This window comes from Mobula birostris, chromosome 6 (assembly GCF_030028105.1).
Source record: "Mobula birostris isolate sMobBir1 chromosome 6, sMobBir1.hap1, whole genome shotgun sequence".
NCBI classification, from domain to species: Eukaryota; Metazoa; Chordata; class Chondrichthyes; order Myliobatiformes; family Myliobatidae; genus Mobula; species Mobula birostris.
The window spans coordinates 47,072,051-47,095,327 of record NC_092375.1 but is presented as its reverse complement, the minus strand read 5'-3'; the positions used below and the strand labels follow the sequence as shown (position 1 = coordinate 47,095,327).

The 23,277-nt window shown below is 42.7% G+C and overlaps 1 protein-coding gene across 3 annotated transcripts in view; it reads left to right on the top strand.

Annotated features, from left to right (window-relative positions):
* Window positions 1-8,349: 8,349 nt before the first annotated feature.
* Window positions 8,350-23,277, top strand: part of LOC140199022 (thiamine transporter 1-like) — a 28,260-nt gene continuing 13,332 nt past the window's right edge. For all 3 annotated transcript variants that reach the window (XM_072260421.1, XM_072260423.1, XM_072260422.1), the window contains exons 1-3: window positions 8,350-8,748; window positions 13,511-14,131; window positions 18,516-18,744. In XM_072260421.1, the coding sequence (XP_072116522.1) occupies window positions 8,509-8,748; window positions 13,511-14,131; window positions 18,516-18,744 (1,090 nt within the window). In that variant the 5' untranslated portion in view covers window positions 8,350-8,508. The remainder of the gene's footprint in view (window positions 8,749-13,510; window positions 14,132-18,515; window positions 18,745-23,277) is intronic.

Genomic DNA, 23,277 nt, shown 5'->3' with positions numbered 1-23,277 from the left:
CATTAAGTATGCTATAGGTCAGGAGTAGTTGCTGGGTAGCCTGGAATTTATTTGACCTTGCAGAAGTTCCAAAAATTATTAATATGGGATCTGGTATTATCTGAACTTTTAGTACCTTCGATAGGACCTCAAATATTTGCTTCCAGTACTCTTGTATCCTGGGACATAAAGCATAACTATGTAACAAATTTGCCTCCGAGGACTTGCATTTCTCACACATTGGGGACACCTCTGGGAATATTTTATGAATCCTTACTTTTGAGTAATGTAGTCTATGTAGGATTTTAAATTGTATTAAACAATGCCTGGGATTGATGGAACAGGAGGTAACATACTCCAAAGCCTCATTCCATATAATCTCCTCTATCTCTGTACCCAACTCCTTTTCCCAGTCTTTTTTAAAATTATCCACTGTTGTATGACACTTGTTTTGTATGGCATCATACAGATAGGCGATGGTGTGTTCTGTCCCTAAACATGATCCTAAATGAGTATCTAATTTATCAGGTTCTGCTGACTCAAAACCAGAAAGATGTAATCTTATATACTGTCTTAGCTGGAGATACCTGGAAAAAAATGACTCTTTTGCAATCCGAATTTGTCCTGGAGCTGCCGAAATGACGCAAAAATCCCTTGTATGTATAAGTCTCCAACGCTGCGTATCCCTAATTCTCGCCATGCATCAAAGGCCCCATCTATACATGAGGGGATAAAAGAGGGGTTCACTGATATAGGTACAAGAAAAGATAATGTTCTGAGTTTCAAATGCTTCCCCATTTGTCTCCACATCTGTATGGTGCTATGGATAATGGGATTGCCTCTATAACAGACTTTATTTAACCGAATAGGGGACATAATGATTGCCCCTATGGGATATGGTAGACAATCCTCACGCTCCATCTCCAACCATCCGGGAATTACAACTGTATCATCTATCCAGTATGCTATATGGCTAATGTTAGCAGCCCAGTAATAACAAATAAAGTTGAGTAGTGCCAGCCCCCCACTAGTTTAATTCTTGCAGAGATGTTCTTTCCTAATTCGATAGGCTTTATAATTCCATATAAAAGGCAGAATTATCGAATCTAATTCTTTAAAAAAGGTTTTGGAAAGATAGAGGCGCAGGTTCTGAAATAGACAGAGCAGTTGGGGAAGAAAGATTATCTTGACTGCATTTACTCTACCCACTAAAGAAATTGGGAGTGTCTTCCAAAATTCTATTTTCTTTTTAATCTTTTCAATTAGAGGGATAAAATTTGCTTCAAATAGAGAACTATACTTTTTGGTTATTGCAATGGCCATATAACATAACTGGATAAACGTAACATTTCAGTAGTCTGAGGCGGGTTGTCATGCCTAGTTTAGTATCAGTCAGCATACTCTTCATTACTGTAAAGGTGTCTTTTGTCATCCCTATTCTTCTTTTGATGTCCATGTCGCACCTGCCATCTGATGTCACCCAGCTTCCTAAGTAGCAAAAGTTCTGTACTTGTTTTATGTCTTCCCCATTTATTCTCAGCTTGCAGATAGGATTCTCCTTCTTTTTGGATATCACTATACATTGTCTTTTTGCAATTGATAGATAGACCATTTTTGCACTTTCTTCAACAACTGTATCAATTAAACTTTGTAGTTCTTCCTCCATACTTCATTTTTTTGTAGTTCATCTCCATACTGAACAATAAATTCAAGAAGCTCTTCAGATCCTGATATTTTCACATAGACCCACCTTGATAGCAACATGCTGCAATCCAAAATTTCTTCATATAGCTGCTGTCCATCAACATCAGAGCTGTACAATACGCCCAAATTTTCGCACTTCTTTAGGTCGTTACCGTCAGTGCCGTAACACAATCCGTCGACATCGAGAAGGAACCCAAATTTGGCATCACTGTCATGCAAGCAAGCGAACCTTTCGTCCATTTCTCTGTAAAGATGGTCCAGTGTTCCCTTCATGACTCTTTCCATTTCCTCCTTAGCTGTTAACCCAGCGTCTCTCAAGTTCTCATCAGCCTCTGTCTCTGATGTCTTTCAACTTCAATATTCCATTCTTGACAGAGATCAACTCCTCTGCATGAAGAACTTGCTCGACTTCTTGGCTTCCTCCGCCTCCAACTTTTTTTTCAATCTTTTTTATTGAGTTTCAAATTGACAAACGTAACAATGATACAAGAGACTGGGATTACAATAATAACGATTAACATATATAGACACAGACTCTGAGTAACATATTTAATTTAAACCTCCCAATCTCTTAATAACTGAACATGAAAAAGATTCAAAAAGAAGTTTTTACCCCTACACTAAAAAAAACAAAACAGAAACTGGGCTGCCATATTTCATCAGTTAAAATCATTATTTGTCATTAACTCTGCTCCTCTATACACAAACAAAAAGTTATTAAAAAGGATTTGGAAAAGGTCAACTTACATCATATGAAAATGTTGAATAAATGGCCTCCAAGTTTCTTCAAATTTAACAGAAGGAGGTCTATATGATGCACATTCAGTGGGGTCTTTATCTTTTTTAGGAATTAAAGAAATAGGTGCTTCATAAAAAGATTGTGGTAATTTACCTACAAATAAGGCATCCTTAAAAATTCTACATAACCAAGGAGAAAGTAGACTTGAAAAAGATTTTTAAGATTCTACTGTATACCCATCTAAGCCAGGTGTTTTACCAGAATTCATCAAAGAAATTGCTTTTTTTATTTCTTCTTCCATAATAGGTGCATCTGATGTTAAACATTCATTAAGTGGTAATTTTGGAATGTTCAATTTTCTTAAAAATTCATGCATTATGGTAGAATCGTCAGGAAATTCTGATTGGTATAAAGAGGTATAGAATTCTTGAAAAGATTTATTAATTTCATTGTGATCAACTGGTCAAAGTACCATCCCGTTTACGAATTTTAATGATCTGACGTTTAGCCGAAGCAGCTTCCAGTTGGTTGGCCAGTAATTTACCCGACTTATCACCAAGTATATAAAATTGACTGTTAGATTTAAGTAATTGATTTTCAATTGGGGATGTTAATAACAAACTGTGTTGCATCTGAAGTTCAACTCTCTTTTTGTAAAGCTCCAAATTAGGAGCAACAGAATATTTTTTATCAATTTCTTTAATCTTATCAACCAATGTATGTATTTCATTATTAATTCGTTTTTTTTCAATCCAGCAGAATATAAAATAATTTGCCCACGGATATATGCTTTCTTCCGTAAAATTAGTTGAGAAGAAAAAGGCAATCTGTTCTTTAATAAAGTTAACAAAATTTAAGTCCTGAAGCACAGTAGAATTGAACCACCTTTGTCTAGCACTGAAAGTTACATCAGTTAATTTGATTGATAGTTTCAGGGGCGCATGATCAGAGACGGCAATTGCATTGTACTCACAGGCTGTAACAGATGAAACTAATCGAAAGTCAATGGAAAAGTAGTCAATTCTGGAGTAATTATGATATACATGAGAAAAGAATGAGAACTCTTTATCATTAGGATATAAAAACCTCCAAACTTCGAAAATTCTAGAGTTAACTACAAAGGAATTGATAAAAAAATTGCGGATTTGTTTGAAAATACCTGACTGGCTGCAGACCTGTCCATCAAGGAATTCAGGCAACAGTTAAAATCTCTGCCCATTATCAATGTATATTCATTTAAATTAGGAAAAGATGCAAACAAATACTTAAAGAATTCAGGATAATCAGTATTTGATGCATAGTGTGACGACAAACCAAGTTATCAGAAGATTGATGCTGATGAGAGAGATAACAGAGACAATGGAGAAACATTCAAAATGCTAATAAGACAGAAGAGAGAGATTAACGAGAAAGAAACACATTTCAGAATATTGACAGACCGGTTGCTTTGAACCTGAACTGTTTGAAGTTTGATGGACAGGCGATACCCCAGCAGGGGGATAAAAAGAACAGGTTTAAGGCACGACAGACACCACAAGATCACGAGATAATGAGACCCTGGAAGAGTGGTGTGCCCCCACAAATTGGTGGGAGTTGGAGGTCTGGTTCGAGGGAATCGACCATAGACCGACAGGGTGAAAAGGGATGATCGGCGGGAACCTGGTGTGTGTGTCCGCCCTTGCCTGGGTGCCGGGTTCACTGCGGAGGAACGGTCGTATCCGGAGCGGAGGGGTCACAGTTGGTGACCACAGAAGACATAAAAAAGGGTCTGCCCGAAAGGTCTGCTGAATCAGATTTGCGTATCTCTATCTCTATCTCTCTCTCCAACGACATAACAGCGATTACTGCGTACTGTACTAAGCTGAACTGAACTCTGCGTCACTTGAGACTGATCATTTTACCCCTAGACTGCAATAGAGCTTGATTGATTTCTATTAACCTAGTTCTGTTTACGTGTTTTATCATTGCTAACCTGTTGCATTTATATCCTTATGATTAGAGTACTGTGTTACTTATTTCTTTAATAAAACTGTATTAGTTTCTGTTGAACCAGACTCCAACTAAGTGGTCCATTTCTGCTGGTTTGGCAACCCAGTTACGGGGTACGTAACAATCGATATTAACTATAACAACTTTTTGGTTATAAAGTAAACCAGTAATTAACAGAAATCTACCATTCGTGTCTGACGTTGTTTCACAGTGAACAAATGAAATCGAGGAATCTGTAACCTCCGCCTCCAACTTTCGTCTCTTCCATCCTTCAGCTCCACTTTCCTTCTTCTTCATGAAGAAACGTTTCATGGTCTTCTTACACAATGCTCTGAAATAAGGCCATCCTAGTGCTTCTCGTCCATGATAATCAAAGACAGATCATACATCTGAAGAAAATTCTTTTTTCACTATCCCAGGTTGGCTTGTCTGACTTTAGTAGAAACTGCTCAGTGGCGCCCCCCACTTCATGTGGCGCCCAGGGTACGTGCCATACCTGCCATACCTTAGATATGCCACTGCCCACCTCTACCACATCCACAAACAATACCCTCACATTCAATATTTCAAATACACCATGTTACTGGATTTTCCTTAATTGTAATCTCCTTTTTTTATATATATTTGATTTCTGATCCTTAAACCTACCCTCCCCCACACACCTTGAAGGTAACAGATTCTCACCACACCCTGTGTTCAGACGTTACCTCAGCCTTCCTTAAAGAAAACAGGTTTAGCCTCTCTAATCTATCTTCCCATCCTAATCCCTCATTAAATCTTATCTGAACCTGAACACCACATATCCTTCCTGTAACACGGTGACCATAATCAGAATCAGGCTTACTATCACTGGCACAGTTTGTGAAATTTGTTAACTTTATGGCAGCAGTACAATGAAATACATGATCAATATATACATATAAATTATGTGTGCCTGTGGAAAGTTAAATAGTTCAGTTAAGTAAGTAGCACAGAAACAGAAATAAAAGAGTAGTGTGGTAGTGTTCATGAGTTCAATCCTGCCGAAGGGTTTTCGGCCCGAAACGTCAACTGTTACATAGATACTGCCTGGCCTGCTGAGTTCCTCCAGCATTTTGTGTGTGTTTCATGCATTCAATGACCATTTAGAAATCAGAGGGGACGACGCTGTTCCCGGATCGCTGAGTGTGTGTCTTCAGGCTTCTGTACCTCCTTCCTGAAGAGGGCACGTCCTGGGTGGTGGGAATCCTTCATGATGGACGCCACGTTTTTAAAGCACCGCTCCTTGAAGATGTCTCAGATATTAGAGAGGCCAGTACTCATGATGGAGCTGACTAATTCTACAATTTACTGCAAAATTTACTGCTGTTCATTTCCACCTTGTATGGTAGCCCCTCCCCCTCTTACCAGACGGTGATGCCGCCAGTCAGAATACGCTTCACGGTACATTTGTACAAGTTTTTGAGTGAATTAGTTGACAAACCAAATCTCAAACTCCTAATGAAATATAGCAGCTGTCTTGCCTCTTTATAGCTGTTGCGTATGTTGCGTATATATGTTGCGTACAGGTTAGGTCCTCAGAGATATTGACACCCAGGAACTTGAAACTGCTCACTCTCTTCACTTTTGTTCCCTCTAAGAAGATTGATCTGTGTTCCCTCTGTTATGTACACGCAACCCTGTAAAAGTATCTGCAGCAATAGAACACATCTGGAGTCTGGTTTTGCTGTTAACAAGCACTATTTTCTTAGCAACTACTAAATATCGTAACTTAAACCAGGTAAATCAAGAGTTAACGGTGTTATGTATATATAGGTGTCTAGATAAAGTTCCCAAACTTATTCAAGCTCAGGTGGCAAGTGTTACAGTCTTACCATGGTATGTAAGAAAGTTCAGTTCAAATGCACAGTTGTTATTGTTGTTATGAGGGAGATATTTGTAATCCAGGGCGAGATCCACGATAGGGGAAAATCAACAGGTGTCGTCCATTTTCCCGATGTCCTGCAAATGCTCACACGAAGTATCACCAACAGTAGCTTATCACAAAGGGGACCCTCTTCAAGGGAACCACCACCCAGGCAAGGGTCGACACACCGGTAGATTCCACATGGATACCCCAAACACACAATGTGATAGCCACTTATCCAGTTCCACGACATACGAAATAACTCCAAGTGATTTGCCACAGGGGTGCCTTTCTTCAGTGAACTACCACACCCAGACAAAGGGTAAACAAAGGTTTTCCCCTCACCAGAGAACCACTCCTGTGGATTAACTAAGTGACAGTCACACTTTCGTATTCGAATGGAATCAAACTCACCCTTACGGGCTACTTAGAAGAGAGTCCAAACAGTGATCTCTTTATCACTAGGTTTCTTCTGTGTCAAACCTTTCATGCCCCTCCTCTTTCTCTGCAAACTTCTAGTTGCAGTACATTGTGAGAGTCGTTTATCAGTACTCTGGATCGATCTCAACTCACCCCTTTTGGGCTACTGAAAGGTTAAACCAACAACTTCACTCACTGGTGTCTTTCATTGATTGAAACCATCCTGACTCTGAGCATGTCTATCTATGTGTGTGTAAGAGGATCATCTGACCTTGCTTATCCAAAACAAGCTGTGAACTTGTATAAGCAATCGATTGTGCATCTCTCCACCTCTCTCACCATAGTAACCAAGCAAGTTTGTAGTCAGTAGAAATCCAAAAGTCAGTCTCATTATTTGGGCATCTTAAAGTGACAGTCCACATAAAAAAATTAACCCTAGGGGTATATAACACCTCACCTTACCCTTCCTGGTCTTTGGTCTTGCTGACGTTGAGTGTAAGATTGTTGCTGCGACACCACTCAACTAACTGGTATATCTCGCTCCTGTACGCTTTTCGTCACCATCTGAGATTCTGCCAGCAAAGATTGTAACAACAAATTTACAGGCATTTGGGCTGTGCCTAGCCACACAGACATGGATGTAGAGAGAGTAGAGCAGTGGGCTAAGCACACATCCCTGTGAAATACCAGCGTTGATCATCAGCGAGGTGGAGATGCTATTTCCTATCCGTACAGATTGTGGTTTTCCGGTTAGGAAGTCGAGGATCCAGTTGCACAGGACTTACGGAGGTCTAGATTCTGGAGCTTTTCAATCAGGACTGTAGAAATGACGTTATTAAATGCTGAGCTATAGTCAATAAACAGCATCCTGGCGTTGGTATTTGTATTGTCTAAGGCAGCGTGGAGAGCTATTGAGATCGCGTCTGCTGTAGACTTATTATGGCGATAGGCAAATTGCAGTGGGCTCTCACAGCAAATGGGGTTATGCAAATTCAGTTGAGGTTGGATCTGTGATATATACTCAAAGCTACATACATATATGCATTTTTAACATACTGTACTTTCTCAACCTGCCCTGCCAGTTTCGATGATTTATACACACATACCCTCAGGTCCCTGTTTCTGCATTCGTTCTAGAATAGTTTCTATACAACCGCCATTCATCCTTCCTACCAAACATAATCACCCCACGTGTGTCCGAATTCTATTAGCTGCTGTGACATTAAACGCCTCCTGTTTCACCCCAAAAAAACCGAGATCAGAATTGCTACGTTCGGCCGAGTCATCCGTTTATAAGTAAACTTCTTTTACATGCACACGGGTAAACTTTTAAGTGCAACCATGTTTATTCTAAGCGCCTTATGCTCTTGTAATTGGGAGAGAGAATCAGATTGCCTCTTACGGTCGGTTATGCTTTACAATACAAAAAGCGTCAATAAGTTGGTTCAAATTCGTGCAGCTTGACGCCAACAGTAGCCGGCGGGACTGATCGGGGAGGCTTGGTGCTCGCAGCCCAGCGCTTACACTGGGGAGCAGCGTCCGCCGCCCGAAACTCGGCCACCTCCCTCCGGCTCGTCGCTGTCAGATGACGTCCCGTCACACCTCCTCAGCGCTGCTCCGCGATTTGTCGCTCTCCGTGACGGCGGTTAGCCGGCAGTTAGTCCTTGCGCCGGCCCGGTCCCGCCCGATCCCGGGTGGGATGAGCGCACTGCGGGGCCGCGGGTCTTGTCTGAGGTGTCTTTAGGGCCGACAGCTTCAACGCGGCATGTTTATCTGATGGGCGAGCGCCTCGATGGAGCCTTCGTGCAGGGGTTGCGGACTGGCTGACCGGTGGCCGGGGCTGAGCGCGCCTGCCGGCTCCAGGGTGACGGACAGCAGCGGCGCGGCGAAACGTGAGGCAGCGGCCCACGGCAGCTGGCTCTACCCCACCGTGCTCCTCTGTTTCTGCGGCTTCTTTTCCAACGTGCGGCCCTTCGAACCCTTCTTCACCCCGTACCTTTTGGGACCGGATAAAAATCTAACAGAAGAACAGGCGAGTGGAGCGTGAGGGGAACACGCCCGATGTTGTGTGGAAATGTACTGTGGGGTTATTTCTGTAGTCATCCCTCATTGAGCTTGGGGTTCTCTAGAGTCTTGGGTTCGGAGTTGCACTCTCTATACACGTGTGATGATGACTGATGCCGGCTCAGGGCCCCGGGGATTTGCGCTAACTATCGAGGATGCATGTTTAGATGGTATAATGTGTGGGAGCTTCCCTGCTTTATGCAAGGTCATGTTGACTGAACACATAGCGTGCACTGATGGTCATGAAGGTCCACCAAGGTCATGAATGTAAATCAGAAACAAGCTAAAGCACTTTTCAACATCCCGGGAGCATCCCGCGCCACGTTCAAGTGCTCCCATGTATCGTGAAAGTAATAGGGGGAAAATTCACAGCGGGTTCGACAAAGTGATATGGATTATGTAACCTGAAGGGAGGGTTACATACCGCAGATGTAGCAATCCTGAAATATGGAAAATGATGCAAATACTTAGCAATTCAGACAGCACGAACTGGATGTTTCAGTATGTTCTCTTTACACCCCTTGCACGAATTAGAATGCGCGCTATCAAAATTTTTCACTTCACGGCAGTTGTCACAGGCAATGTCAGTAGTTATTACCATATCGATTTAGTTTTGAGAATGTTACGTGAGTTGCCTCCTTTAAATTGCACCTGGGCGCGAATGTTGGTTTACAAAATGGTTTCACCACACACTTAAATGAATTTTCACCATTGCCCCAAGGAAGGTACAACAGATAGCTGTTGTTCAATTCCTTTGAGAAAATCACAGCTCACTTAATATTCTAGGCAGTATTTTCCTTTCACTGACTTTGAAGGCCCTTTACAGAGGATCAGTGGTGTGTGCATGCAGGAAAGAACATCAAGGTTCTTACAGTAACCAGAAGAATCCTCACTGATGGTTTACAGCATGGAAAAAATAAATTTAAAAACAAGTGATATCAAATACACATTTGGATAATACATGCAAAATGCTGGGGGAATTTTGGATAATCGTTGGATTGAGGGGAGAGAGAAAGCAGAATAAACAAATTTTCCCCAAGCTATTGATTTTCTTGAAGCAACCAGACCAAAGGTTAAATATCTTGCAAATATGATAAATAACTTTAAAAGCTATCTTGTTTTAAATGAACTAGCACTGACGTTGCTTTTTGGAAAGTTTTTAATGCAAGTCAACTATATAACTGCTTGTGTCAATTTTCATTGCCATCTCACTGGTGGATACAAAAGGTACCTTGAGAAGTAAAGAGCACCTTGACAGTACAAAAATTTATATACTTTCAAGTTAATTGTAGATGTGCATACTTCAGTAAACCATATTGAGTTTTCTCTGACAGGTCTTGAGTTCCTTCGAGCCTCATACGTAACCTGTTTCTTTAAAGGCCCTGCATTTTTATAGATGAAGTGAAAGGCAGTGAAGTTCTCTGTTTTACTTCCTTGATGCACACATTATTTGGTCTTAGATTAATAATTCCATATATTTTAAAAGACCACTTGCAACTTTGAAATTTAGTTATTTTAAATTCTTTAAAGCTTAATTTTAATTTTTAAGTGTGTATTCGTTCTCCTTGGAGGAGTTGGTTAGTGGAAGTTAAAATCTGGATGCAGGTGCTACAGCATAGATATAGATTTTGCCACTTTCAAATTATTCAAAACTTGTAGAACTGAAAGATGCTCTTCTTTTGAGGTGTTTGTCTTGGATTTATTGAGATCAGATGGTTAAGGTGCATTCAGATGAATGAGGCGTGCAAAGGGGCTCAAGAACTATGTTATGTAATCAGAAAAACATAATGACCCATGGAGGCAGTGCCCATGATGTCTTCAACTCTTTGGTAGAGCAATTCCTAATATCTTACTACCTAGCTCCTCCCACATGATTATATTTAAAGAAATTTTCACCATTGCCCCAAGGAAGGGTACCATAGGCACCTGTTGTTAAGTTCCTTTGAGAAAATCACAACCCACTTAATATGGCTAGTCAGTATTTTTCTTTCACAGAAGTATTCTGTTAATTGCTGTGAGGCCCATCCCTGGTCACAAAAAGAAAAGTACACATTCATGGGGGAGAAGCTAGGCAATAGGGTTATAAAGCAATGCACACAGTGTGCTGGAGTACCTCAACAGGCCAGGCAACATCTGTGAATGGGGATAAACAGTCTTACTTTTTTTTTCCAAAAATACTTTATTCAGAAATATTACAAAATAAAAATAATTACATACAGGAAAAGAAAACCATTCGTTGACTGTGAGTCCTTATTCAATACAGTTATTAACAATAAAATTTTGCGTTGACTCTGTTCATTTACAAATGAAAGATGTTTACAGTAAATCATGCGTTTACTCTCAACTCTTGGTCAAGAGTTAAGACTTAATAACAATCAAAATTTTCAACAATAAAGGCAGGCAATGGCTCTAATACTTTCCCAAATTAACAATTCCACCCACTCCTTGGGCACCATGTTGATTATCTGTCCACACCGCTGATGAGGGTAGGTCTCCCCACCCAACCTCTCCCCCTCCTACGGGTGATGAACGTTAAACTGTGGTCCTTCCCCACCGGGCCTTCGCGGTGGCTGCACCAAGTTTGAGTGCATCCCTCAGAACGTACTCCTGTAGACGAGAGTGTGCCAGTCGGCAGCATTCAGTCACGGACATCTCCGTCAGCTGGCAGACCATCAAGTTTCGGGCCGACCAAAGAGCGTCTTTCACCGAATTGATGATCTGCCAGCAGCACCGGATGTTGGTCTCCGTGTGCGTCCCCGGGAACAGCCCGTAGATCACGGAGTCCTCGGTAACGCAGCTGCTGGGCATGAATCTTAGTACTGTCCCTTCCATTCTCTTCCACACCTTCTTTGCGAACCCACAGTGTGCAAAGAGGTGAGCCACCGACTCCACCCCATAATGGGGATAAACAGTCTTACGTTTCGGCTACTAAACAGCTTCCTCCCACAGGCAGTCAGACTGCTAAATAGCTGCTCTACCTGACTCTGCTTTGGACACTTTTAACTTGCACTGGGCACTTATAATTTGATTTTAACTGACATGTGGCTGTTGTGTTTTACTATTTATTGTTATGTTTATTATTTAGTGTTGCGTTTGTTATGTTATGATTGCACTGCTCCTGGGAAACGCTGTCTCATTCTGCCCTGCGAATGACAATAAAGCTTTTTGATCCTTTGAATCTTTTTTTTGAATCAGGCCATAGTGCTTAATAGTCCTGGTGAAGGGTCTTGGCAGGAATGCATCAACGGTGTATTCCTATCCTGCCTGCCCTGCTGAGCTCCTCCAGCACGTTGTGTGTATTGCTGTAGAGTTCCAGCGTCTGCAGTACCTCTTGTGTCATTCTACGAGACCTCTTGCGGTGGATGACCAGGACATCTAAGTGCCTTGGCGTGCTCTTAGTGCTCCACCAACGCCTGCTGGTCTGCCTTCTTGACCGTTGGACCACTAATCGGTCTCCTCTGCTCCACTTGCCAGTGCCAGACTTCACACGCTGGGATAGACAGACCCCCTACCTCACCAAGGGTCAAAGACCCCTCGGCTACCCTCACCTGGTTTGGCCCGTCTGCCAAGACCGTTTACCGGGGTGTTGCTGCTGCGCGTGCTACAGCTACTTGGAGCCACAGGTGAGGGGTGAGAGCTGAGCGCCAGGTGGGAACCAAAGGTGGACGAGCTGCCCTGAAAAAGGGCATGGAAGGCCCCCCCACCAGAGGTGCTACCCCTCCCTAGACACCCCATACACCCCCCTTTCGCAATACTGCAGAAAATTTAATATGTACAATATAGCTTTCTTCCCAATAAATCAGATTCGTCCTTTTCTGAAATATTAATTGGTCATTTTGGAAATAAGATTTCCATATGGGTTTGCTGTGCTTACCACAGAAACATTTGTAAGCAGGATGGACATTAGTAACAATCACTGGTCATTCTCACATCCTTTAATCTAATAATTAACTGTTTGTCATTAAATGCTATTCATTCTACGAGACTGCTTCACACACTATAGTAGACCACACAGGATTTTGTCGGTGTGGGTATGATTTGTGTTGAATTCCTGATTTCTTCTGGATTTATGAAATCTGCTAAATGAAGGCATCCTTCCTCTGAAATTGCGAGTTGCTCTGGGGTTTCAATAATTTCTGAAAAACTCTGTGCTCAACTTTGCAGCTTGGCAGCTGTGTAGAACTTAGATAAATCCAGATTTTAGATGTGACTCCTCTTGTAATAGTTGGTGTGGTCTTTCACAGTCTGTGCCACAAACACAAGAAAATCTGCTGATGTTGGAAATCCAAAGCAACACACGCAAAATGCTGGAGGAACTCAGCAGGCCAGGCAGCATCTATGGAAAAGAGTAGTCGACATTTCGGTCTGAGACCCTTCACCAGGATGGTCGGAATGAAGGGTCTCGGCCCAAAACGTTAACTGTTTGCTCTTTTCCATAGATGCTGCCTGGCCGCTGAGTTCCTCCAGCATTTTGCGTGTGTTGTCTCACTGTCTGTGGTCATAGAAGTGAGGTACCAATATTTGTAGGTTTCTATGGGACTATTAAAGCACGGGTTAGCATCTAGGGGGAAGGTGAAAGACGGAGTATAGAATTGACAGAAAAAAAACTTTCATAACTGTACTTTTTCCTCTGAATAACTTGGATTCTGGATAAAATAATGTAATGGAAATCAGTAATTGAAAGTTATAAATTGATCTTGCTGACTTTGGATGTTTTTGTTTCCAAATAGGTGAAAGAGGTTTTTCCAGTATGGACTTACTCCTACTTGGTTCTTCTGTTTCCCATCTTCCTTGCAACTGACTATCTTCATTACAAGCCTGTCATCATTATACAATGTGCAGCTTTGATTGTGACCTTGTTCATGCTGTTGTATGCCCAAGGACTGCTGGCAATGCAGTTTGTGGAATTCTTCTATGGTATGGTGACTGCATCAGAAGTGGCATATTATTCCTATATCTACACAGTAGTGGACTTTAATAAGTACCAGAAAGTAACTGGATATTGTCGCTGTGCCACGTTGGTTGGATACACAGTGGGATCTCTTGCTGGACAAATACTGGTCTCATTTACTCCGATATCTCTCTTCTATCTCAATGTCATTTCCTTAGTTTGTGCAACAATTGCCTTTATTACATCGATGTTTCTTCCAATGCCACAGAAAAGCATGTTCTTTCACAGAGTGGTGCGAAACTGTAATGCTAAAGACATCAAAGTAGAAGATGCAATATCGTCATTAAGCGAACTTGAATCATCTTTACCGCTCAATTGTGACAATGCTGATGCTGAGCATTTGGTTGTTAGCCGTCTTCTAGAGCCAATGAATGCCACCTCGCACACCCTTACAATTACGGTACTGTGCCACATCTATTTATTCACATTATTTCGTGCAGTTGAAATCAGAAATAGTATTTTTCTTTGGGTTGTGAATTTTGTGTGAACTTGCTCTCCTTTGAACCAATCAAAATAGCTGCTTCCACAAGCAAATCGATTTCAATAAATCAAAGCCTACGCTTGGATGCTTTACTCATCTAAGTTTTATGGCACTGTGTATTCCAAAAGATCTTTTACTTTGACTTTGTGTTGGCTGCATTATATTCTTAAAACTGCAAAGTGTAAGCTGTCACCAACTTTATTGAAATTCCCAGGCTGGTGAGAGAGCTGTGGTTCCACCTTTTCAGGAAGTTAATTAGTAGCTAAATTTTGTTTTTGAGCTAAAGATTGAGTTTGTGCTGCTTCAAGAATACTGTCACTCAGATAGACTGGGGTTGTTTTCACTCGAGCACAGAAGGCCGAAGTGTGGCGTGTGGCCAAGTGGTTAGGGTGTTGGACTAGTGATCTGAAGGTCGTGTGTTCGAGCCACGGCCGGGGCAGCGTGTGTGTCCTTGAGCAAAGCACTTAACCACACAATGCTCCAGTCTACCCAGCTGAGAATGGGTACCGGCAAAAAAAATGCTGGGGGTTAACCTCGCGATAGACTGGCGTTCCGTCTGTGGGGGGGGGAGTTTCGTACTCTGAGTCGCTTCACGCCACGGAAACCGGCGTAAGCACCGGCCTGATGGGCCACAAGGCTCGTGACATACTTTAATCTTTAAAAACAGAAGGTATAAATAGACTAGGTAGTCACCAGAATAAGAGAGTCTAAAACTAAATATGGGTTTAAGGTGAGAAGGACCATATTTAAAGGAGATCTGAGGGCAAAAATTTTTCCGCATAAAAGGTGGGTACATGTAGCAAAATAAAATTAGCATACATAAGCATCTCAGTCAGGCCAAAAGGTGTAAAGAGAACATTTTACAAAAGATTTATTTGATTCTTTCTTTCTATATGCCAAGTGTGTAGAATAAAATGGTGATTGTAAGACAAAATGGTATCAGCTTGGATTGATAAATATTATTTTTTTCCTTTCTATATTCTGTATTTTGTTATAGTGGTTAGTGAGTAGTCTATATATAGTGTGTATATAACCCTTAACACCTGTATAATGTCTCCTTTGTTTAAAAATACTTTTATTGCTGAATCAGGAAAGGACAAAGAATTAATTACAAAACATTTCATTACAAAATTGGCGTAATCAGCAGGATTCGGCAGTATTTTGCAAACAACAGGACATGCGTGCAGGCGAAACTGAGTTTTAAGAGTTTAGGCTGCTGGGGTAGACAGACAACGCCCATTGTTTTCGGGAAGTGGCCAACATATTGTCCAGGTATTGTCTTCCCATGTGTTTGAAGGCTGAGATGGAAAGCAGTTGTGGCAACATCCCAGGTACAGTAGTGACTCTGCCTAAAAGGTAGGGTTTCTCCAAACGGAAGGAGGGTGAGGATGCAGCCTTTTGGATCTAGCTGTGCACCTGGGTAAAAAGAACGACTTGCATCAGGCGCAGAACGACGTGTGGAAAGTGGTAACCCGAGAACAGCAAATTGTCACCCTAACTGACCACGAATGAGATGTAAGACAAAAATCCAGCAAACCACTCTAACATGTAATGCTGATTAAAGTATGGTAGGAAGATGGTGCAAGACTGAGGGATCGGGGTCTATCTTCCATCAGAGTGAGGGCATTAATGGCCAAGGGTTGGGACCCTGGCGGCTGAGATAGCAATATACGGTACGACTCCAGTGCTTGAAATGGTTACAGTCCTGAGGATCTTCCATTGAAGTGTGAGCAGGGTTTGCACATGAGAACCAGCAGTACAGAATACTCCCAGTAATGATCCATTGTCAACACCAGGAGGCAAGTAAATGACCAAAGTGTGGAAGGATGAGGAAAGGGGGCCATGTGGGATAAATATGAGCAAAAGAGCAGATAAATTCTCTTTGTGGTTTACCTGGTTGTGGTGGGATACAGGTACTGGCTTGGCGCCTCTAACCACAGAGGAGGCCATTTACTCTTTCTATACAAAGCCATTTTCATAACAAGGTGCAGAATAAAAATGATGAGCAAGTCCATTGCGCAGTATTGCGGGTTTACTCCTCTGCTGTGTACTGGGAACAAGTGGGTGTGCCTTGGTGAACCATAGACAAGGAAATCATGGCACTTTGATCTGTCATCATGCATATGGGAAATTACAGTGGTTTAGTGAGGGATGGCCTGGATGATGAGATACTAAATCAGGGACATGAACAAAGTTATGCAATGTGCCCGTGCACTAAAGGGAGGTCTTGGCACTGCAAATGGGGCATCCCTGAGGGTGGCGTTCAGTAGGATGGAAATACTGAGGCAGGATGACAAGGGAAAGATGAAAGTCAGGGCCTTGTGGTCAAAGGGAAGCAGCAAAATTAACACAGACAATGACTACCAGTCGACGTGTAAGGAAATGTTCCTGGCCCTTTTCAAGGCAGAAGTGCAGCAGTCAGAGATTGATGTACACCTTGTGGAAGTATCATTGATCGTGAGGGAGTTGAGCCGAGTGCTGCTGCCATGGAAAGGGTATCTGCGACCTGGGCTGAGGGGAAGGAAATTACTGGTACAGGGGGCGCAGACTGATCAGACTGGCCCAGCACCACACCAACTTCTCACATGGAAGTGCATTCAGTGTTTCCAGATTAATCAAGCCTCCCCACCAGGGGGACCTGAGACCTCTTACAACTTAAGGTGACCTGATAGAGGTATATAAGATGATGAGAGCCATTGATCGTGTGGATAGTCAAAGGCTTTTTCTCAGGGCTGAAATGGCTAGCACAAGAGGGCACAGTTTTAAGATGCTTGGAAGGTTAGAAAAATAGAGGGCTGTGGGTAACCCTAGGTAATTTCTAAAGTAAATACATGTTCGGCACAGCATTGTGGGTCGAAGGGCCTGTATTTTGCTGTAGTTTTTCTATGTTTCTAACTACCACTTCATGTGGGGACATGAAAAAGCAAAGAGTTCATGGTCTGTTTAGACACAGATCCTGAACATTCAGATATAAGTGGAAGCCCTGATTGGGATTCAGGGCTCAGGGTATAGGTGGAGAAGTCAGGGGCGTCTATTAGTAAAGACACGAGAAAGAATGTTGGTTACTGGGGAGGATACATTACTCAAAAACATAACTGGGATGAACGTGCTGCTGAGGCAAACAGTGCAGACTAAATTGGCAGCCATTTTCGTGGGATTAGCAAAGTGGGAGCCTCTTTTTTTTATTTCAAAATATACTTTATTCAAAAATAAATATATACAATAAACCATTCAATAACTTTTCATCCTTTACATACGTTTCCATTATACTCAGCACATATTCGTATTTATAGCCACCCACGTGGCACTCCAGTAGTTCAGCTTACCATATCATTGTTGAGGGATATACTCCCCGCCCCCGACCCCTCCCACTCCCACGGGTGGAGAAACCCATACTGTGGTCCTTCCCCACCGGGCCCTTGCGGTGGCTGCCCCGAATTTCAGTGCGTCCCTCAGCACGTACTCCTGCAGCCGAGAATGTGCCAGTCAGCAGCATTCTCCCACGGACATCTCCATGTGCTGGTAGATCATCAAGTTTCGGGCCGACCAAAGAGCGTCTTTCACCGAGTTGATGATCTGCCAGCAGCACCGGATGTTGGTCTCCGTGTGCGTCCCCGGGAACAGCCCGTAGATCAGAGAGTCCTCTGTTACGCAGCTGCTGGGGATAAAACGTGACACTAGCCCGTCCATCCTCCTCTACACCCTCTCTGCGAACTGACAGTGTGCAAAGAGGTGGGTCACAGACTCCTCCTCACTGCAGTCCTCCCGTGGGCAGTGGGGTGCGGAGACGACGTTCCGGGTGTACAGGAGGGCTCTGACTGGGAGGGCCCCTCTCACCGCCAGCCAGGCGAGGTCTTGGTGCCTGTTGGTGAGATCTGGCAATGAGGCATTTTGCCAGATGAACTGGACAGTCTGCTCAGGGAACCACCCCACTGTGTCCATCACGTCCTTCTCCTGCAGTGCCTGCAGAACACTACGTGCCGACCACTGCCTGATGGCCCTGTGGTCAAAGGCGTTCTGGAAGAACTTTGCTACGTAGGACTACGTAGTGGGAGCCTCTTACACTACTGCCACCTAGTGTCGTATTCTGCATGAAGCAGCATCGGTTTCTATGCCCCATGATTTAAAAACTTTTAATATCATGATGCCACTGTTAGTTTGTCACATAATTTTGATGAAAAGATATGGCCTTTCTACAAGAATACACAATTCTGTTTCTGCCTCAAAATATTAAGTATATTGCTTAGAGTTATGTGACAGATAAAAGTCTGACAGTAATGTTTTTTTAAAATTTTTTTTACAGAACAAAAAGCCATTCAAACGTATTTGCATTGTGCTTGCATTTCTATGGAAGACGTTAATACAGTGCTATTCTTCAGGGCCGCTGCTCTGCTGGTCAGTATGGTGGGCATTGTCTACCTGTGGCTATTTTCAAATATTGAATTACATTCAAATACTGTGGGAGAAAATTTACCCATCGCAGAATTCTCAGATTTACAATGGGTTGGTGGAAGCTGCATCTGCACTGTTGGGTATGTATCTTTTAATTCAAAGAACCACCGAGTTTGTTCTCTGCGCAAATTGATACTTGTGTTCACCTCCTTGGTGATCCAATTTCTGGAAAAGTAGTTGATGCAGCAAAAACTGAAATTCCTCTTTAGAAGAGAAACCATCCAAAAAGGCACCTGTAGGAAAGGTCACACAAAAGAAAACTTGAAGGGAATCAGCAAAAGAGGCAGAAAGGACAACTACTTGTTGCAAGAAGGATAATAAAAATCAATAAAGCATTTTATTACTTCCAACTGGTAATGAAGGCGTGGTAGAGAAGCAATGAATACAGTTTTGAAAATGGAAGTTTGGTAAGAATTAAAAGATTCAAGAAAGATAGATATTGCTTGGATAAGAAAGTGAAAGATTTGGTATAAACTGTGGAATCCTAGTGGTTATCAGTTTGCTACACATCTGAAAGCTGATATCTTACTAAAGGTGGAACAAAGAGACAAGAATTATCAGCTATTCAATCCAGCTGGTATCAATCAAACAATACAAATTCTATACACATCTGTAGCTTCTCTGGATGGAGTACAGTCGGCCCTCCTTATCCGCAGGTTCCACATGCGCGGATTCAACCAACCACAGATCGGGAAATTCCGGAAGTCCTCTCTCCAGCACTTGTTGTTCGAGCATGTACAGACTTTTTTTTTCTTGTCATTATTCCCTAAACAATGCAGTATAACATCTATTTACATTGTATTGAGTATTATAAGTAATCTAGAGATGATTTAAAGTATACGGGAGGATGTGCGTAGGTTACCGCAGATCGGGGTAAAAAAAACTGTAAGTTCTCTTACTAAGTAAGTCGGAACGGGTACATCTGGTATTATTTAGGGTCAGTTAGTCAAACGTTTGTCTTAGTATATAGTATACATTTTACCTTTCTGTGCATATAAAACACTTAAGAAACGTATGTATTTCAATAGTTAAACCACTGCGTTGCTTAGTAATAATTGTAGCTTTCATCGGGGCTGGGCCTTTCTCACTTTATCCTTTAAAATTGTTCCCATCGGTGACCGACTGTAGCCGAGCGCTTTTCCAATGACCGATGGTGTTTCACCTCTTTCCGATTGCTTTATTATTTCCACTTTATTTTCAATCATGATTGTGATTATTTTCATGAACAGAAACACTTCGGATTCAGAGCTCCGCTGGGTCCTAAAGTCCACCGCACTGAGGCAGGTTAAATAAGGTCCGGAGGTCTGCTGGATGGGACTTGAGCATCCGCGTTTTTTTGGTATCCATGGGGGTCCCGGAACCAATCCCCCGCGGATAAGGAGGGCTGACTGTACGTCACTTTAGTGGATGTAGTGACCTGACGAACTAATGAAAAACGTGGCTAACAAAAAATTTTGTGCAAAAGAGCATATGCTGTAAATGCTGAGAAATTTTGCAGAGGTGCTAGAATGGCTGATGGTCCATAAACTCACATAGGATTAGTGAAGGTAAAGCCGTTATATGCAGTATGTGAACTTCCAAAACATTTCGATGTGTGCCATGTTGTAAGCTTATCAGCAAAACAACCCATGGAGCTAAAGGGGCAGGAACAGAATGGATACAAAATTATTGTATGGGTGGGAAACAGAATAATAGCAACAGTAAACTTTCAGGCTGAAAGAGGTATGCATTGGAGTTCCCTATATTTCATGCTATTTTTCTCCATTACCCCTTTTCCTTGGACTTTGATGTACTAAGTGTCATTTCTAGCATGCGTAAATGTCATAAGCTTCCAAGTGTAAAGTGACAGTGAGGAGAGTAATGATAGACTTTAAAAGACTGGTAGAATGAAAATTTGTTCATGTGAGGCAGAAATTGAAGCTCATCTTCCATCATGTTCTATGATGCGCTGTTTGAAAGATCAATGGAGGGAGATTTGACTGCCACTTTCAGAAGGGAACTAGAAATAGATGAGGGAGAATTAAAAAAAAACAAAATTGTAGATTATGAGGACAGTCAGAAAATGGAACTAACAGGATTACTCATAGAGGAAGCCAGCAAATTGCTCAATGAGCTAATAATAATAATCACCCATATTCAAACAGATAAACTGGTTGTACCGACAACTGGGGACCAGTCTGCCTAATATTTGTTATGGTTAAATGTTGGTGCTTTTGTTCATGGAGAACTGTTTACAGTTTGGAGTGGAATTAGACTCAATGGTATTTTGGAGCTTAGAAGTCAAGTGAAATTTAATTTGCAGAAAAGCAACTGGATGCATATTCAGAAGAAGAAAGACATGAAATGTGTTTGCTGGGGTGGGCAGAAATATTGTTTGTTTAACTTTTTTAAAACAATGGATAGGAAGAACAGTCTATATGTGTAGCAAAAACCTTAGGCACTTCAAACAATATTATCAAAAGTGGCACAGAGCCACATAGATTTCAGAGCAGCAAAGGGTTGTCAGAGGAAGTTTTAAATTGTGTAATCTAGAGAGGAAGGAGTATTGAAAAATGTTTAGCGGTTTTGAAAGGGACATGGACTTGACAGCAAAACCTGACCACTAACATTGAAGAATTAGGTGACCTATATTAAAATTAGAGGAACAACGATATCTCCAAAGATTCACTGAGTGACTTGAAAATATAGGTGCAAATTTTACAATTACAGTATTGCTGAATAGGGTAGCTCAGCGGCCATGGTGGTGATGGTTGAAAACGTAACACAAATCAGAATGTAACTAGTGCATGCCTCACTCTACCCTTTGTGACAAAGACAATCCTGCCAGCAACACACATCAAAGTTGCTGGTGAACGCAGCAGGCCAGGCAGCATCTCTAGGAAGAAGTACAGTCAACGTTTCGGGCCGAGACCCTTCGTCAGGACTAACTGAAAGAAGAGTTAATAAGAGATTTGCAAGTGGGAGGGGGAGATCCGAAATGATAGGAGAAGACGGGGGGGAGGATGGAACCAAGAGCTGGACAGGTGATTGGCAAAAGGGATATGAGAGGATCATGGGACAGGAGGCCTAGGGAGAAAGAAAAGATGGGGGGGGGGAATCCAGAGGATGGGCAAGGGGTATAGTGAGGGGGACAGAGGGAGAAAAAAGAGAGTGAGAGAAAGAATGTGTGTATATAAATAACGGATGGGGTACAAGGGGGAGGTGGGGCATTAGTGGAAGTTAGAGAAGTCAATGTTCATGCCATCAGGTTGAAGGCTACCCAGATGGAATATAAGGCGTTGTTCCTCCAACCTGAGTGTGGCTTCACCTTTACAGTAGAGGAGGCCGTGGATAGACAAATCAGAATGGGAATGGGACGTAGAATTAAAATATGTGGCCACTGGGAGATCCTGCTTTCTCTGGCGAACAGAGCGTAGGTGTTCAGCGAAATGATCTCCCAGTCTGCGTCGGGTCTCGCCAATATATAGAAGGCCACATCGGGAGCACCGGACACAGTATATCACCCCAGCCGACTCACAGGTGAAGTGTCGCCTCACCTGGAAGGACTGTCTGGGGCCCTGAATGGTAGTGAGGGAGGAAGTGTAAGGGCATGTGTAGCACTTGTTCTGCTTACAAGGATAAGTGCCAGGAGGGAGATCGGTGGGGAGGGATGGGGGGAATGAATGGACAAGGGAGTTGCATAGGGAGCAATCCCTGCGGAAAGCAGAGGGGGGGGGGAGGGAAGGACGTGCTTAGTGGTAGGATCCCGTTGGAGGTGGCGGAAGTTATGGAGAATTATATGTTGGACCTGGAGGCTGGTGGGGTGGTAGGTGAGGACATGGGGAAGCCTCTTCCTAGTGGGGTGGCAGGAGGATGGAGTGAGAGCAGATGTACGTGAAATGGGGGAGATGCGTTCGAGAGCAGAGTTGATAGTGGAGGAAGGGAAGCCCCTTTCTTTAAAAAAGGAGGACATCTCCTTCGTCCTGGAATAAAAAGCCTCATCCTGAGAGCAGATGCGGCTGAGACGGAGGAATTGTGAGAAGGAGATGGCATTTTTGCAAGAGACAGGGTGAGAAGAGGAATAGTCCAGATAGCTGTGAGAGTCAGTAGGCTTATTGTAGACATCAGTAGAAAAGCTATCTCCAGAGATAGAGATACAAAGATCTAGAAAGGGGAGGGAGGTGTCAGAAATGGACCAGGTAAACTTGAGGGCAGGGTGAAAGTTGGAGGCAAAGTTAATAAAGTCAACAAGCTCAGCATGAGTGCAGGAAGCAGCGCCAATGCGGTCGTCGATGTAGCGAAGGAAAAGTGGGGGACAGATACCAGAATAGGCACGGAACATAGATTGTTCCACAAAGCCAACAAAAGGCAGGCATAGCTAGGACCTATACGGTTGCCCATAGCTACACCTTTAGTTTGGAGGAAGTGGGAGGAGCCAAAAGGGAAATTATTAAGAGTAAGGACTAATTCCGCTGGACGGAGTGGAGTGGTGGTAGAGGGGAACTGGTTAGGTCTGGAATCCAAAAAGAAGCGGAGAGCTTTGAGACCTTCCTGATGGAGGATGGAAGTATATAGGGACTGGACATCCATGGTGAAAATAAAGCGGTGGGGGCCAGGGAACTTAAAATCATCAA